General features: G+C 38.6%; 1 protein-coding gene across 2 annotated transcripts; it reads right to left on the bottom strand.

Annotated features, from left to right (window-relative positions):
• Positions 1 to 16,306: 16,306 nt before the first annotated feature.
• emc (Basic helix-loop-helix domain-containing extra-macrochaetae) lies at positions 16,307 to 18,517 on the bottom strand. 2 transcript variants are annotated; one of them, XR_010575548.1, is made up of 3 exons: positions 18,103 to 18,517; positions 16,910 to 17,128; positions 16,307 to 16,851 (listed from the first exon to the last, which is right to left on the bottom strand). XR_010575548.1 is itself a non-coding variant. In XM_065495268.1 (2 exons), exons 1-2 carry the CDS (start codon positions 18,451 to 18,453, stop codon positions 17,066 to 17,068), a joined length of 414 nt encoding a protein of 137 aa, XP_065351340.1. In that variant the 5' UTR covers positions 18,454 to 18,517; the 3' UTR covers positions 16,307 to 17,065. The 2 variants fall into 2 exon arrangements, 1 of the variants encoding a protein (XP_065351340.1); XM_065495268.1 differs by having other exon boundaries at positions 16,307 to 17,128.
• Between the last annotated feature and the right edge of the window lie 270 nt (positions 18,518 to 18,787).

Raw genomic sequence — 18,787 nt, 5'->3', positions numbered from 1 at the left:
GCGCCGCCTTTACGACCGCATTATTGCGTTTTTATTTTCTTTTAGGCCAACCTGACCGTATTGAGCACGTCGTTTCGATTTTATTGTTGCTTCTGGTGAAAATTTTTAGGTGTCCTTAAATGGCGGTCGTAAATTTCGATCGGATTATTGCCTGGTTTAAAATTCATCAGCTTGCGGCATTCTACATTATTCAGTCTGGAACCTGGCAAAAAAAGAGAAGGAGAGAACGAAATGCAATTTATGATTATCAGTCAGTATAATAAATTCTGTAAAGCGCCTGAAGCAAATTGTACAACTCGGTCTAAATAAAAATGGTCTGATTTCCATTCAATAAAACCGCTTTTGGGGCCAGAAGTTTTGTCTTAAAAGCAATAAGGGATTTAGGACAGAGAAATACACGAATGAGGCCAAGTTATCCTAATTTTCAAAATTTGAACATAGCTTGTTTACCATTTGTTGGTAGTCTGTTTACTGGAGCACCTGACGGTTGGTTTTTTGGTCTTGAGATGACTTGAAATCGCAAAATAAATATGTCCGGAAATAATTATTACTAAAACTTCAACTAAATATTTCAAACTTAAAACTGTTTTAAGTATTTATTTTGTGTTTTTCCTGTTCCTTAAATGAAATTTTTTCCCGATTAGGGATAATGCAATTTTTTTTATTTTTCATCAAATTGATTTCGATCGGCGAGAAAACTGTTGTTTGGTTGTGCAAGAGCAAGTCGAAGCTGGTTGCTGGGTGGCAAAGTCGGAGAAGCAGCGCAGGAGGGAACGCGGAATTGCAGCAAGGGAGGAATCTCCGCGAGAAAATCGATATCGCGGATGAGCCAGTATGGCGCCAGAAGGTGCGCCTGCCCCCGAAGCAGTCCAATCGCGAGCAGAGCGCCGATTTCCGGCCACGCCAATCACAAGTCGTCGATTATTCGGGGATGTTTGCGTCTGCAAATCCATGAGATACTGCAACCATGCAGCCACTAACGATTCATGCACCAATTGAGCAGTTTCTTATTTTTTTACTTTTGACGAGGAAATTGCATTAAAAGAGACGGTCGATATTTTGCGGCCGCGGTGAGGGTCCTCTCGCAAATTTGATTCACTCCTCACGTGCTGTCAGACGCGAAGAGCGAAAAATTGAAAGCGCGTACGACGGACCCCCTTTGATTATTGAGTTATGCAACCCGCTAGATACTCGTGGCACGCCGGTTGCATCAAGGGGGCTTCGCAGGCGTTTTATGTTTCTGCTTGGCCGGCGTGAGAGTGTGAAGCGAGTCGGGAATCATTCAGACTTTTACTCGAGCTAAAAAGCCACTATACAATATTTTTTTAAGCTTTGTCAAGTCTCTTGAATTAATATAACAAGAACACATAAAAATTTGCAGTAATATGAAAATATTTTAATTTCAGACACAAGGTTGGAAAAAACGTTACAAAAATATTTCTGGAGCTGAAGAAAAAGCAGAGCTGGAAAATTAAGTTTAGTTTCTTTTTCGGTTGGTAGTGGTAATTTTCAGATAGTTTCGTGAGGCAAAATAGTGGTTGATGAGATGATGTATTTTACATTTTATCTGAGGTTTTTTGGTCATTACACACAGAACATTACAATCAAATCATCGAAAACAAATAAGTGACATTTTCATTATATACCAAATTAATGCTGCATAATGTATTGTTTAATCTACTTATTATAAAAATTTTTAACATTGGCTGCGGGAGTGCGTGACATAATTTCTAGATAAAGAATTAAAATTGAATAAATATTTCATACTAATTTGCTAATTTGCGTCCCCAGAATAAAATATGAGATTTTCCTATTTCAATAAATAATTTGTCATTTTAATCGTTTAACTGTATATAAGGTAGCTTTGAAATGATTCAAATGAGGTTTCAACAGATATAAACTGCATGTATCACGCACAATCGATATTTTCATAATGATTGAACACACAAAAAATAGTCTATCGGCCAAATAATATCGCAAAAATTTGTTGAAAGGTATAAATAATGTTGAATATAATTAAAACCAGGCTTCATCCTCGTTGTCAAATTAAAGAGAAATTCGTCTTCTTTATTTCTCGACCAGTTTCGACGTCACCAAGTACGTCCTAATCATGAGTTACAATTACAATCAAATAACAAACAATACAATAATGTCACATCTAAAATCATATAAATTCCATACAATTTTTAAAAAAACACCCACCTATTCATGAGGCACTTGAGGCAAGCTCCAAAGACCAAATGTAACAAATTCTAAGCCACCCCTTTGTTAAATAACACGCACATCTCACAGGTGGTAAAGAAGACGAATTTCTCTTTAATTTGACAACGAGGATGAAGCCTGGTTTTAATTATATTCAACATGAAAACAACCTCGAGTGGTCGCACTTTTCAAATATTGGTATAAATAATGTTTGTGTCATAAACTTATATTGTTATTATTGATTACATATCTATAATGTTTATAGGCGTGGTGTTATTGCTAGCAGCATTCTTTAATTTAGAAAGGATTATATAGCAGGTGACCGCAACCTTAGCCGTTTTATTTGGCTGTTATTCATGTTTGTTTTATCAAAAATATCGTTAATTTCGTTAATTTTAAGACCAAACTTAATTAGTATCTTAATTGGTTGGATGGTTTAGGTTAAATATCTTATTGTTTAGTAATTTAATATCAAAATGTTAAATCCTGTAATGCAGGTATGATTACTACTCTAACTAATCGAATTGGTGATGTAATAATTATAATTGCAATTGCTATCCTAATTTTCTTTCACTAATATTTTTCCTGCTTCTAACAATTTATCTTATTTATTTATTTTCGTTGCAAAATACAGTAATTTGATTCGTAAGTTTATACAAAATCCCCATAAATATAATGGGATATATGATGTTTATATTAAAATGAAGGGGTCAAGTTCGAACAATTTTTTTCCCGCGGGTTGATAGTTTCCTTGTTTTAAATAAATTTGACACTGCTCAGCAGGAAACGAATTTTAAATACAGCCTATCTCTAGTCGACGTTCCCATCCCACGCGAGCTCCTTTTCCCACGATTCCCTGTTTGCTTTGCTTGCAAAAGTTTGTCCAACTAATTGGAAGCAAAATCTTCTATTCCTCTGGGGGTTTCACCAAGCTTGGAAAAATCGACAGCACGGGCCAGACAGACATCGACTCGCATGCAGCGTGCGGGATCAAATTAGTTAATTATGCAGTCGTCCGGGAGACAAAGTACGACATACATGGATCGGCTTGGCACTGCACGTGTCCCGACGGCGTCTCGCCTCGCCTCCCCCGACTTCGGCACGTGCTCGGCGGCAATTTCGGGGATGAAAGTCGCGCGACGCACTCTCCGTTTGCCATTTCATTTCGTCTCGCTAACGAAGGGATCACGTTTTTAATGATAGGTTGCTTTTTCATTTGAATTTCGAGCACGTGGTCTGATGAAAACGGCTCTTTAATTAGTGTGATTGTGCTGGGAGAGAATACATTTTTTATAACTTTCATATGTTTAAGCAGTATGATAAATGAAATGTTTCTGTTGTTTATATTTTTTCCAGCAGTGTACAAACTCGACAAAATTTGTGTTTGCTTTATGGCGCTTTTATTACCTCCGATGTTACTCAAGAGGCAGAAGGACATTATTTTATTTCTCAGTCTTTACAAAACAGTAAATTAGTTTTTTTTTGGTATTTGCATGAGTGTGGCATTAATTTAAAATATTGAGCTGTACAGTTTTCATAATAAACATTTTTTTCTCGTGTTCAAAGTCAGCTACTCTTCTGTTACTCATGTCGTGAGCATTCATTTGCAAATTGCTCGCAAACATAAAGTAACTTCGAGAGATGAATGAATTTAACAGCTCTTTGACAGCACCAAGTACAAGCTATACGTTTTATTTTTCTAGAAAGAGAAATTTTTCTATAGAGTGGAAATTATTTCATAACAATCTTGAGGATCGCTAGGATGTCCAGATAGGAAACATTTTTTAAATCAAATTGCAATGGAACCAAGAAAAAATAGATTCAAACTGGAGAATGAGCTAATTTAGAGCGGTTTTAAATTGTTTTTAAACGGGTTTTGCAGTAGTAGGGTTTAGTCAATTTTAAGAGTGGTTCAAATAGCTTAAAATTATTTCTTTATGCTCATTTGATGTTCCCTTTATGATCAGAATAAATTCAGAAGTCTGAAGGTCACGGCATATCTAATTTAGAGCGTTTTTATTATCTATAATTAAAATTATTTTACATTTAATATAATAAATTTAATATTTACATTTCATACATAGCGTCAATCTAATAGAGCCACTCTTTTCGCGCTTATTCTTTGAGTTAGTACGTTCATTTTCACTCTACGCTGAACAAAAAATGTTCACGCTACATTAAAATTTCTTAATGGACTGATTTAGAGAAAAATTCCATGAATAATTAAACCTTGATAAGATAACAGCGTTATTCGTGGTAATAGAGGATTGACAGGGACAGGACAGAAATCGTCTGCTCTTGGTTTATTTTGATCAAAAAATATCATTTAGAATTTTAGCTTCAATTCATAAAACGCAACAACACGTTTTTGCTATACATTGCAAGCTCTGTCGCCATTTCTTGGACTATTTCCTTTTATTTTTTTTTTGTGCTAAATTTATTGACTTCATTCACCTGACGCACAAAAAACGAGATTAATTTTCATTTTGCGGGGATGACAAAAATTGATGATTTTCTTGTTTAGTGGGAAACTTGCTTGTTTTTGAAACAATAGTAAACTAGACATTAACTACTGTTAGCTATATTTTTTGGTCTGACCAAGATTTAGTTTTGTTGGTCTGTGCCCTTTCTGGCAGTGTGGAAGGAACATGAATCTATCGCACGTAAGTTATGAAAAAAAATGACGCTAACAATAAGAAATAAATTCCTCGTAAACTTATGTACGATTTAATCAGTGACACTTTAAACAAGTTTGTCTCATGTACTATGCGGGGTATTTGAATAAATGCGAAAATCTCCGCCATCTCTTGGTCTCTCAGCAACAAAACGCAAAGACGCAATAAACATTTCTAAGCCCTCTTCTATTATCTCCTCCCTTTAATCCCTCTAATTCTACTCTCCACTTTTAGTCAGTATGGCAAATAGAATTTTGTAATGCAGAAGTTTATTTTTAAAAAACGCCGATATGAGCAAAACAGCTTGCAGCACAAAAGGAGCAAGCTTTTCGGTGCACCTGGGCAAAATATATTCAAAGCAAACGCTTAGCACAAAGCGCAGCGGTGCATTTGTGAAATCCACGTGTTCCAAAATTGGTTGCAGCGCGGCCTCGGCGTGGAATGCAATACATACGCACGCACAGAGTGAAAAAGAGCGGCCGCCGCGGGGCTTTTAATAGCAAACGCGAGAGCGCATCCCCTTCGCACAGCAGCGGCAAAGAAAGAAAGAAGAGACACACATCATACAGATGGTCTTATTATTAGAGCAGCCAGCAGCATGAATAAATGTACACATTCGTGCACGTGTTTTTTTCCAAGGGGGTGCACTCCGGTCGCGGCCACGTGTCCGTGGGGATGGCGAAGTCAGCAGCATATATCCGGAGAATTCATTTTGGCCCTGCACTTACGCAGCGCGATGACTCAAGCTTCCTGATTGCGCGCGCTGCACTACCAAAGCTCTTTTAGCTTTTAGCCCCACGGTCTGTTCTGTTCCCCTGGAAGTTATGCTTTCGGTGCGGCTGCGGTGGATTATACCGAGTAAACAGGCTTTTTGCCCGCGTGATCGATCAAATGCATATTTGCAAGGGTATAGCCATCGATCTTTTCGCAAACACGCGGATCAAGTTTCACGAGGGAAACATAATAATAGTTGTTAGTATGTGTCTGAAATTTTGCTCTCAAGCCTGAGACCCGATTTTAAAGAATAAAATATATTGTGTATTCTAATAGAAACTAAGAGCCAAAAAATGTAAACTGTTCTTTTTTCCTTATTAAAATTGCTTTTTTTAAATCATTTGAACTTAATGCTTAAAATGCTTTAAAAAAATTTTCGAACACCATTAAAATCTTTTTGAAGTCGTGCTTGTGGTTGCTAATAATTGTTATTGTGTTACTAACTTTATTCGCGCTTCACGCACTCTCTCAATCGTACTGGATTAGTTCAAAAGTTAGAATAGTGAATATGTAACAAAAATTAAATCTAAAATTCAAAAGATTTATAGGGTATTGTCTTCATTTTTAGGCCTGATATTTTTTTAAACAGCGTCTTTTACGATCGTAAAGAAAATAGAGGTTCTTTAAATAATTACAAAATTTATTAGTTAATTTTCTACAAAATCTACCATTTTATTCGTCATATTTGACCAATTAATTAGCCTAAAACTGTTTAATAACTAAAACTGTCTAAATCATCAAAGTGTGAGAAGCCAATCAAACCGATTATTTTACGCCAAATACTGTTTGAAAACAGAAGGCTTTATAAAACCGCATCTACGATGAAGGAGAAGGGTGAAAATAAAGTAGTGATTTTTTTTCTTCCTCGTCAATTCAAATATTCCGTTATGTTTTTAAAAATTTGATGCACATCAATCCAAAAACTGCAATAGTGATTGCTTAGTGATGTATGGTACGACATTTTTATAAGAAATTTTTGATATTTTGAATTGGAGTTATAGTGAAACATTACACTCGTGCCGCTGTTGAAATTATTTACTGCTCGAACCTGCATTTTAAAAATCTAATACGCAGCACGTAACTGTTCCGCCCCCTACTTGAGTTTTCCGTCACGCAACATGCCTTGATTTAATTTGCATATAAAGGCTGCTACACGCGGTGTATAGTAAGCAATAATTTTGAATTGTCTGTCCAGCTTGAAAAGTTCGGTCGAAGAAATAAAATTCTTTGTTCACAATTTCGATGATTTTTAAACTTTCCATTGCATTATAAAATCATGAGTTAAAAATGGTATTTATTGAATGAATTTGAAACAGTTTTAACATTAATTTGACTCGAATTCATGCACAGTTAGTATTTTATAAATAAAATCTGAGGAAAACGAATGAAGGGTTTGAAACCTTTCAATAAAAACAAGAATTAATTATAAATATAATTTGAAACTTAAAAGCCACATATTAATTCTCTCTAAAGCAAAAACACAATATTTTTAAATTAAACAATCAATGAAAACACAAAACAATTCCAGCCAATCCCGAAGAATTGCCAGTTGGTCCTGTTCAGCTGCAACCAGGTAATACGCAATACATTCCCATAAAAACCCATATTAAACCATCTCATTAGTTAGATAAAAGCCTCTTCTTCTCGGAACGAACCAAACGTGCGTTAAAATTAAGAAAAAATTGCTCCATGCTTAACAAAAACAATTTTAACAACGATAAAAATTTCTCTTTAAGCAGGCTCAAAATAAAGGAGAGGTGGGCAAACACAAAAACTCGTTTTCCTTGTATTGGGAAAATTGAAACTGTTCTTGCGTGAAATTCCATCTTCACCGACGTTATCGTTCCGCAATCAGCGAAAGGCGAGCCTCTCAGCCAGTCGCCGCTCTCGGTAGGCAACCTGCTCGCCATGTTCGTTGTGCTTGCCGCGCGGTTGCCTAGCTACAGGATCAATAAGTCAAGTGCTCGTGGACCGAGCGAGCTGCAAACTCGCTCGCTCTCTCCGTCAGCCGCGACTGCTATACTGTTATACTGTCATTCACGGGTGCATTTTCGCGTCATTCATTCTGATTTCTTCATTTTCCTTGTTCGCTTCTGTGAAAAATTTCGCACGCTGCTGGGAACTCTCTCAGGGTGATTCCCGAGAGAACAAGCCCACAGGAAAGAAGCATTATCTCATCAAAAATTGATGCGTAAAGTGCATGACGCGAATCCATAGCTTTTTCACTTTCCAATAGAAATATGGGGAAATGGTGGAATTGCGTTATTGCTTCGCTAGCATCTCCACGGAGCAATCCGCCTTTCAATTTACGATTTGAATTTTGTGTCCTGCCGACGTCTTTTTAGGAGGGTGTGCATTTCGTTCGACGCTCACTCAATTCGATTTCAACATTGGAGCTGCAAAACTGCATCCGTCCTAAAAATCCAATACGATTGTTCAATTTAAATCTAACATTTAAATTTTTATGAAAAACAGATGGCTTAAAGACAGTTTCCAATAGTTTAATTGTATTTTTAGAAGGTACTTACGAACCTTTGACAATTTAAAAAGGTTATATTCATTTTAGTGGTTCTTTATGGCGTTTAAAAATTCATTAAACCATCATTTTGCAACAAAATAAAAAGTAGAAAAATATTTTTGTTAGATTTAACAGTCAAAATTTGAAACAGTTTGTAAGTGTATGATGTAATTCGGCAGCAAAAAATCAAAACGTAATTGAGTAAGACATTAATCTTTTCCACCATTTGACGAGAAACTGAGCTGTCAGAATAAATTAATAATCAATGAGACCAAAACATTTAAATTACAACTGAAAAACAGAAAATGTGAAAGGAAAAGAGTTGTAAATTTTGAAAAACTTTTTATCATTAAAGTGAACTTGTTTTCGAAACATGAAATATATCGAAAATCTAGGACAGTGTTTATCTTTAGCACTTTTCCGGAATTTCGCGCTAAAATCGTCTGGCTGAATTCAGGAATTCCTGTGGTCTCTTTTATTCCCCGGAGAATATTCTGACTTTTGTCGAAAATTGACACAATAGTGGAGCACAACAGACGGAACATCACCAAAGGCATGCTGGCTGACAAATGGATCGAGACGGCCCACGAGACCATCGACGTTTTTAAGCAAAAGTCTGACTTCCACGGGCCCACCAGTCCCTGACCAAGCCGCAAAAGCGACAGACGCGCGAGCAATTGAGGCAGAAAGCCAGACGGAATGAGTTTCGGGCGCGGCCGGTATATTACTGCACACAATGTGTATACAATATAACGCACGTCTTCATCTCCGCACTCGAAATCCCATACTGACAGACGTAATGGCTCAGAGCTCTCGGTACACTTTGGGGCCGACACACCCCTGGCAAGCGGCACCCCACCCAACGGGCCAATATCAGCTCTAATATTCATGAGACAAGGCGACACCCTTTTCATACTCTCCGAATTCACCAGAGGGTGGAAAGATATTGCTGTTTTTAGTCATGCACTGATGAGGGGTGCAGTGCACACTCCCTCCCCCGCACAATCATATATACAAACCCCCGGGCCCGCGGATGACTGCGTGGAGTGGAGAAATTCGACTTTTCTGCACATTTCACGCTGGTAGAATTGAAAATAAAAAATATAAAGGCTTAGATTTATTTTATTTTAGTTTAATTTTGATAAACTAGAAGTGAATTTTGTTCCAATAAGTTGAGAGGTGGATTTTAATTGTTTCATTCGAAAATTTGGCTCTGAATTAACGGAACTAACAAAGAAATAAAAAATGTTGGGTTTTTATTTTTTTGTTTCTTAAATTAAAAAGCTTCAATTTAGACACATTCAAAAATAGTTATTACCTTAAATATTTAACAAGTACATAGCGAAAAAATAATATGTATATCCATTTGCCATAAATTTTCTTGAATTTATTAGTGCTTTTTGTGATATATTAAAGTGTTTTAGCATTTTTCATCCTGCTTATTCTGATGCCTGGTGTAGTTCCTCTAGGGTTGGTCGAGGGTTGAAGACACCAGCTCGTCGGCACATAATAATATACGGGAGAGCATGTGACTACTCGACTGCATTGTTGCAGGATGAGCGGCTTACGCGTGCTGCACAATAATGATGATTACAACCAGAGATTAAACGCGGGCATGCAGATGATAGATGCAGCTTTTATTGCGTCGGCCCGCCTGGCATTTATTAATCGACATGGTGACAAATCTAAAAGGTATTTTATTAGAAGAAAGCAATCTGGCTAATGAAACGGAGGCCATGCTGCCGTTTTATTAAAAGGAGGGCTGCCGCTTTTCCTTCTCTCGGCGGCAGAAGGGCGCGCAGATGTTCCCACAAAGTCTAATTTGATTTTCCTTCGCACTAACATTTCGAATGGCAAACAAATAACGAATTAGGACTTTTTGGGGGACGACTGAGATTTGATTAAAAGTGTTTGTCCCGGAATAAATTTAATTTCAGCCAGTGTAACTTGATTTAGCAAAAAGGTTTTTTAGCATACGCGTTTGAAAGTATAGGACAATGAAAACTTTTTCATCATCGCAAAAATCCCAACCATCCCCTCTTGTCCCTTCATTTCTGTCTGGAAGTAGGATATATATGAAGTGTTCGATCCCTCTCTGGCTCATTATAAGCATCAATGCAGCAAACACACGGATACAGGGCTTCCAATGCGATATCGAGCTGTTTGCTTACAAAATAATTTAATTATAACCGACAGTGTTGATTCTCTCTCTCTCTTTCTCTCTCTCTCTCATTCATAAGCGGCGGATCTAGGGCTGTTCCCACATAGCGGAGAGAATTTATTTGCTCAAGTGTGCATGTGTATTATTCAACTGCAAGCCGTCTCCCTTTTTATATGCGTGCCAAACAGAGTTTCGAATTTATTATTTGTTTGCGTTGGACGCTGCGAGAGGACTCGGCGGCTGATCGAATAGAGCACTGCACTCATGGAAGTTAATAAATATTGAAAGATCGTCTCGAAAATAGAAACAGAGAGGGTAAGATTGAGAGTGCCACTATATTTGTCACAAATGGATTTTTTTAATTAAAAAACATGCTTGCAGTTTGAAATTCAGTAGTTGGTGGAATGATGGCAATTTTAATGACTATAAAAAAGGGTGTACTGGAGTAAACAATGATCGCATTGCTTTTTTCGATTCGGCCAGTGGATGAATCTAATATCCCTGATTTAAAGGGTCTCCTCTAATTGCTTAGTCATTAAAAAATACAACACATAATTTTTTTAATAAAAAAATTACAACATGTTAAAAAATCATTCCTGAAAGAACGTGGATTGAGTATAGTTTAAAATGTTAAGCAAAAGAAGTAATTAATATTTATTCTTGTTTTATGCTTATTGTGTATTATTATTATTATTTTTTAAATTTAAATTATGAAAGTAGGGTGCGCTTATTAGGACTCAAAAGCCTTATCAAACGAACACCAAAGTAAATATTGACTGTCAAATCAGACATGGCCATTTTTTTAATGTTTTCCCCTCGAGTGTTGATCCCAAACGCAACTTTTTAAAATACTTTTGCGCATTTGATCATGTTAGGCTAACGTAACGCAGAGAGCACGTAATTTTTGAAAATGAAGAGCTGGGGATAGAGATTTTAAAATAAATCCAAATTAAGCTCAGCTAAATACCCGTAAAATTAGAATATTAAAAGTCAGTTCGCAGATTTTTATATCGAACAAGACTTAAAACTAGCATTCATTTCAATGAGCGCATCACCCCAAAACTCGCTTTTTTATCTCTGTTTGCAATTTATGATTATCATTATTTGCACACTCTGCGAATTTTAATTTTTCTTTATCCTCTCTGAGAAGAATGGCCTTTCAATGTCTATTACTTGGAAAATTTATATATTTTATGAAATCGGTTTCGTCATAGGTAATTCAATGCATGAACCAAATGCGCAGAAATTCTTTCTCACAGTCTAGTTTGAAGATCGTCGGCGTGATTTGAAATCTGCAAAATATTCACTTTCTCTGGTGAGATGCGAGGCGGGCGTGGATTACGCAACTTTGTGGGAAAAGCGCGCAAATACCCTTGGATTGAGTGGGTTCGCACTGCTGACATGTTCTCATTACCGGCGTGCCTCTTCTCGTTATTTCCTAAGGAATTCCAGCGCTCGCTGCTTATCTCTCTCTCTCGTTCTCTCTCGCTCGCACTCTGCAGCTGAGTGAGGCCAGGCCAGCCGGGCTCTTCTTATATGAATTCATTTTATTTCTCACGCTCCTATAAATCTGTCCAGGTGTGCAACAAGAAAAAATTTCATTTGTGTGCGCCGTGCACATGCACACTCACTCGCTCGCTCGTTCGCTCTTCTTGACTAACTCACAACCCGTGTCACGACGAGATGATTTTCAAGAAACAGGTGTGGTGTGTTCCGCTCAGAGTCGTGGAAATGAATTCATGAACTAAACAAAAACAAAACACTGCAGGGCCTTTTAAAATTTGAAAATAAAATTTTAGACAGTTTATATTTAAATTATGAAAACCCATTTATAAAATTTCTTAATTAATTGCAAATATCCATTTTGAATTAATATTGACTTTTAAAGAATGTATCAATTCCAAATATTTCAATATCTACTAAGATATTGGTTTTGAAATGAAAAGCTTTTTAATTTAAAATGATTTGACAATGCGGCTGTCTACTCCCACAAGCTAACAATGCATAGATTAAATTGAAACATTTTAAAAGAGTAATTAAAATCACACGCTCTTGTGCTGTACAGCAGCTTTTTTGGCCATGTCAGCAGTTCTTTACCTCTACAACAAAACTCAAAATTCATGACAGCATAGCATTAGCTGCAGTGGATTTAGAACCAGCGCCGTTGAAAATGTGCGCCTGAAATCGAGCAACGAAATTGACAATCTCACAACTCGAATCTCCCTGTGAATCACCCCACATGTTTTTTACCTTTCTATCAAAATTTAGGTTTTTAATTTCTAAAAAAACGCATAAATGGAGATACAACTTTCCCACACTCTATTTAATTTTATTTGTAATATGACACTTAACAATTTGTAAGCTGTTTGTTGCGTTTTAATAAATTCCACGACCCGTTGGAGGGGAAATTTACCTCTGCGGTATCAAAAACTCTGTTGTATTGTCAGGTGGATTGTGTGTTTGCATTCAAAATGAGAAATGCGTGCACGGCTGCGTAACGTGAATGCATTCCCGCCAGCTTTTCATTACACGGTGATGCTTTTCCCTCCTCTTATTGCCTCTCCGATTCTGATTGAATTACCTGGCCGCCGACCTACCAAAAGCGAACCAAAGAGGAAGTAAATATTTGGATCGCAGCCAGACCACCTATAATATGTTCGATCAATTACGCATTGACCAAGATTTTCTGCGACGCAATTTGTTTGCTAATTGACTGATTCCTTTGTGTGGTTGTTGGCTCGAGAGTAAAATTTAAACATCTCGGTGAAAAGGACGGGGAGCTTTAAACTTGTTGAAGAAATATTTTAAAAACTTCAAATACTTGCATTAAAAAGAAATCCCAATCATTTTGTTTAGAACAAGTTTTTTTTGGTTGAGAGAAAGTGCGGTGTGGGTTACTGGAAGCCGTGACAGAAATGCGTATTCTTCATTGTAGTAATTCGTCTTTTATTCATGTCTCGTGGTTTTGAGTAATTAAGATCAAGACCAAGATCAGGACTGTGAAATTACATTAATAATTAAAACTCACAATTCAATAAAACAATTATAACAATTAAAATATCACTTTCGAAATACAAATAATTATTACAGTTTACCCCGTAGTGCGGGTCTTATTAATTCGAGATCAAAGTTTTTAGAACATCCTCGCACGAAAACTCATCCTAGCCGGAGAGAGAATATTGTGTTGCGACTGCTGTCGTGCGAGACTTGGTGCAGTGGGGGAGAAGGTGCAGTAAGGGTGCATTGATTGTCGCACACCTTTGTACTGCCACCTGGCGATACAGGTTAAATGCGAAGAAGTAGGACAGTAGTGGCGAGAAGGCGCCACAGTGGAGACAAATTTATTTCGTATAGGTCCTAAATAATTCTCACTATTTAAATACTTAGATCAAGCCCGAAGGAAAAATTGCTGAATCCCTAAGCAAAGAATATTTTAGAATGATTTGCAGAATTGAATTCCATGCTGTCACAGTTTCTCTTTCCAGATCGACGTAACCTTTTTCTCTTCCAAACGTGTAATTTATTACGAGAAGTGAATGTTTTTCATTGTGCTACGGCGGTCGTGAATGGAAATCCGCGTGCAATGCTGCTCTCGCAATTATGGAGCAACGATCTATGAAAAACCACCAGACCGCGTCAAAACTGAGCTGTTTACTTGCTCATTATGCACGTGGTGAGGCTGGCTTTTTGTTTTCGTCATGATTTATCGGCGATCGAATTTCCTTCCTGACGGCAAAATGCTCTAGCTCTCTGTAGGAAGTCGCTTGTTAATTGATTTATCTCAAATAAGGAATGAGTTCACTAACACGACTTAAACGTGTTACAACGTTTGTATATTGTATACATAAGGATGTGTGTATTTCCTCTCTACTGTTAGTTTAATCTAATTATACTTTAAACTCATTCTCATTACCTTGGGTAAATCCAAGCTTGCCTCTTGGAATAAATCAATATGCAAATGTTGTATTTATTCCTTCAACCTGGAATGGCTTTGAAACTCAAATAAATCAAACTTGGACTAAAAATTCAGTTTTCCATGCCGAAGACTCCGTTAAAATAATACAACTTAATTAAAATGCTCTCCCAAGTGAGAGAGCTGGTATAGATATTTGTTTTCAGGTTTTAGGAAGTGCTTTAAAGAAGTCGATTGACTCAAAGTCTGCAAATCAAGTTCTCTATTTTTCCTGCACGTGTCATGGCTTGGAAAATCCTGGTGATGTTTCAAGGAGAACTCACTCAGTAAAAAAAAGAGAAAGAAAAAACAGACTCATTCCGACATCTGGCCAGCCGTGATTGCAGCTCGGTGTGTCAGACGAAATTTCCGAGAGAGCATTCCTTGATTCGTGCGCCCTTATCTCTGGCACGAAGCGAAGGTGAGAATTCCATCCGCTGCACATTACATTATTTGTGCGTCGCGTCGGTCGCGTCCTTCTTGTCTGAGCAGGTGCGATGCAGGCTGATTGTTCAGTCACAATGCCCGCAAGGATAACACCTGTGCGTTACCAGCTCAGCGCGAGTGACCTCCCTCGATCGCTCGTATTCCAGCTCGACGAGCAAGCCGCGAGTTTTGTTTCTCTCTCCGGCCATCCATCCGAAGGTGCTCTCGCCGATATTCGCGTACACAACCTCCAAACGCCGCCGCGCCGTCGTGACTCAGCTGATGCTCGTTGTTAAATATTATATATGATTTTCCGCTCGCACTGCCATCAAGGATGGATAATTTTTGGCTTTTTATTTTCGTTCCCAGAATCGCTCCAATGCCGGGGCGGTGAGAAAGTAGTTTCTGTTAGCAAAAAATAGTTTTCAGTATCATATTTATTTATCCAGTATTTTTCTTGTATTAGATTTTTTTCATAATTTACAGAGACAATGAAAAACTATTTTATTTCAGTACATCTGCAGATGATTTACAATTTCTGATGATATTCCAGCTTCAGTTTCATGTCTTTGGTCTTCAGTCGTAATTTAATTGCGTGTAGATCTTCCCAGCCCTGCCAAACAATTATAAAAATAATTGATAGGAAGAACAACCACTCTGGCAGGGCGTCAGACAGCAAGACTCAGTTCAGTTTCATGTCTTTGGTCTTCAGTCGTAATTAATTTGCGTGTAGATCTTCCCAGCCCTGCCAAACAATTATAAAAATAATTTAGAGGAAGAACAACCACTCTGGCAGGGCGTCAGACAGCAAAATAACAACTAACTGAAGTTCTGGAATGAAGCGGCATTTACTGGAGCGAGTGATTTTTGCTATCAATGGCAAATAAAATAAAATCTTTTTCACCTCTGAGGAAACATGCAAAACTTTGTAATAGTTGCTATATTATACTGTCAACTTGCCTCGCCTTACAATGAGAGGAATTTTGCAAACATTTTATGCAACGCACTTTACACGGATGTCACGGGAATGGCATCATTTCTATTTTGATCATTGATGAATAAATAATTATGAAGTAACTTGTAGGATAGTGTAACATTATAATTTATAATACCCTTTTCATTGCAATTTTTAAACAATGTTTCACATCCCTTTCTGCCTCACTGGCCGAGATTCGCAGCCGTGATAAATGATTTTCCTCCCGCAACGCGATAAAAATTGTTTCTCACGACCTGAGCGGTGCGAGGCACAAATTTCTAGATGCTATTTAAAGTATAGTGCAGAAACAATAGGAGCGACGAGTGCATTCACTCGGCTCATTTTCGGTGTGAGAACGTTCACGTGGGAGCCTCGAGATCTTCCTGGTCGCCGGTGTGGGACCTGTTTGGCCAATTTTTAGCACAATTTTATGCACCGATGCTCGTGTGAAACGAAAAATTAAAAAGCAAAAACTAGTACGTAGCCTGCAGGTGTGAGATGCGAAATTTATATTCGGTGCCAAATAATAGTCATTATTATTTTTAATGCAAAGTAATAAAAATTTCATTGGTTTTTCAGCTTAAATTTAGGATTGATTAATAAAAAATAAAACTATTCGGTCTTCATTGAACTTTCATGATTTTATTTCCATTTCTTTCTGCATTATTACATTCTTATTAAGTATGGAAATGAGTCGCGGAAAGTATTTCATTAACACTAAAAGTTAAGCGGACAGTATTTCATTAACACTAAAAGTTACAAACTAAAAATCACAGACGGTTACGAAAATGATGCAGCCATTCAGCATTCTCTCTCCGCTCAACAATCTGTGTTGGTAATTATGTGGCAAAGTTCTCGATGGAACTGAAAATTTACACTGGCATGATTTTTAAGGGATACATTCTTTTAATTCGTGGGATTCAAACGAGTAGAATGTTGCACTGTGGGAAATGCCCAAATGGCGCTCAATCATCGTAGAAATAAGCTGCAGAAATATATACAGTCGACGCCGTAGCTTTGTACTGGTTTCGTTAGCAGGTTTCCCAGTCTGCTGTCGTCCATCAGGCGTCCTTGATGAGATTGGATCGATGAACAGTTTCAGAAGATGCTAACGAGACTTAATCAGTGAAATTTGAAATCTTCATCAAATTCTGCTTATTCCGCAATCTATGGGAATCATAACATTGTAATAAATTATAAATAAATTAATTCTGATTTCGCGCACATGAGTTCTGTACATTGTCTTTTTGGGCATTGCGAGGCTCACAGGTGAATCATCTTTGTTTAATAAATGCACTTTTAATCTAGGTGGTGAGGTGGGGGGCGGCTTTCATTCGCTCTTCTAAACGTGAAAAATTGCACAAATTGATCCACGCAGTTCTTAGCAGGTGGACATTTCGTTGTCTGCTGATGACGACTTTTCGCTTTCCAACTGTGGTTGGTTCTGAAACACAAAACAAACAAAATTCAGCCTATTGATCACTGGCGGAGCTAAACGAGGGGTGTGGTCGGTTTTAGCGGGCGAGGGTGGTTCGTGTCTCTCTCTCTCTCTCTCTCTCTCTGGGGAAATTAACGCGCCCCTTGATGAATCAGGAATTAAGCAGGGGGTCGATGCAAATTAAAATCTGAAGCCAGAAAAATGAAGCCAGAAAAATGTCGTAACACACAGCTGAAAGGCCCTATTGTAAATGGTCACATGCACACACGTGTGTGCGCACGCCAGGTGTTATAATAATGATGGTGAGAATAGGAGAAGAGAAACTCCTTGAGAAACTTGTAAATGGCCCTGATCTAACGGCTGCTCGCTGCTCGCTGCCTGCCTGCCTGCCTGACTGCTGCTATTCTTTTCTATTTGAGGTTATATTACACGGCAGAGATTGAAAAAAAGTGGCAACCGTTCGAGGCACGTCACGTACGTGACTAACTTAACTATATGGGAGAGCAGCAGGAAGAGGACGGACGGTGTGCGCCGTGCCGCGCCGCGTATCTTTCGGCAAAAAAGAATGTATTATGTACTGGCTCTGGTGAAGCGGAATTCCAATTTGAAAGAAAGTCAGCCGCCACAAATTGGTCGAAATAAAAAGCAAACACTCGAGGATAGTGTTTGAGCAAGCAGCAAACCGTGAAATTATGTGAGTGTGGGAAAGGTTATACTTATATCTGACGAGAGGAGATGCATGGCGCGGCCGGTAAAATTAAATATGAATTAGCAAATAGAAAGCTGTGCGGTGCATTATTTCCAACTGAAGATTTAGCAGTGACACCGCAGAAAATAAAATAATACCCCTGCTCCGAAATTTAGGGAATAACAGTGCCCCGAGTGGCCTTCAAGTGCATAAATACGCTCGCTCGCTTCCCGTAAAGGAAAGCTGCTGGGTGAGAGAGGAAAAAAAGAAAGAACGTGTGTGCGAAACTTACCACTAAGGACAACGAGTCAGCGTATGTGTTGGGCGGAATGACCCCGAGTGGTTGTCTGGAGGCGGCGGCGACGGCGGGCTGCGAGCTGGCGGAGGCGGTCGCTGTCGAGTTCTCGGTGGCCACCAAAGATGGAACAGGGTGCTGTATGTCTAGCACGTCCTGCAGGTCGCAAATGTATTCGATGACATACTGGATCACCTCCAGTTTGCTCAATTTGCGGTTGCGCGGCACGTACGGCACCAAGTCGGTCAGCTTATCCAGGTACATCTCGACCTTGCTCTGGCCCTTGAATTCTCGGTCTACCCGGTTAACCACTCGAGGCGACGCGGAGCTCTGTCGTTGTTTTGTCATGTTCACAGTTGTTATGACACAGACGCACGTACACGACAAACACCTCTCTCCTCAACAAGCGCAACTTAACTGAACCCGCTCGACGGCGGGACCCTGGTTTTATAATACCACCACCACCTGCGCGCGCCGCTGCTCTCCTATTGGTGCAGCTTGCTAGATGCACTCGGCGACTCTCTTGAGCGGCCGGCGGACCAGCTGCGGCTGTGGGAACCGATTTTCGGACAGCTGCCTGCGCTGATTTCGGCCCCTATTTTCTTTCTCGCGCGCCAGGCACAATTGGCCCTTTTGTTCCAGCGGCCGCACCTTTCTTTTTGCAACTGATCATTTTTTCTGC

This window comes from Cloeon dipterum, chromosome X, assembly GCF_949628265.1.
Source record: "Cloeon dipterum chromosome X, ieCloDipt1.1, whole genome shotgun sequence".
Classification (NCBI taxonomy): Eukaryota; Metazoa; Arthropoda; class Insecta; order Ephemeroptera; family Baetidae; genus Cloeon; species Cloeon dipterum.
This window is presented reverse-complemented; position numbering and strand designations above follow the sequence as displayed.

Coding starts and splice junctions, on each gene's coding strand:
- emc (XM_065495268.1), bottom strand. CDS start 18,453: ATGACAAAACAACGACAGAGCTCCGCGTCGCCTCGAGTGGTTAACCGG. Junction 17,129..18,102: donor CTGACTCGTTGTCCTTAGTG/GTAAGTTTCGCA, acceptor TTTGTGTTTCAG/AACCAACCACAGTTGGAAAG.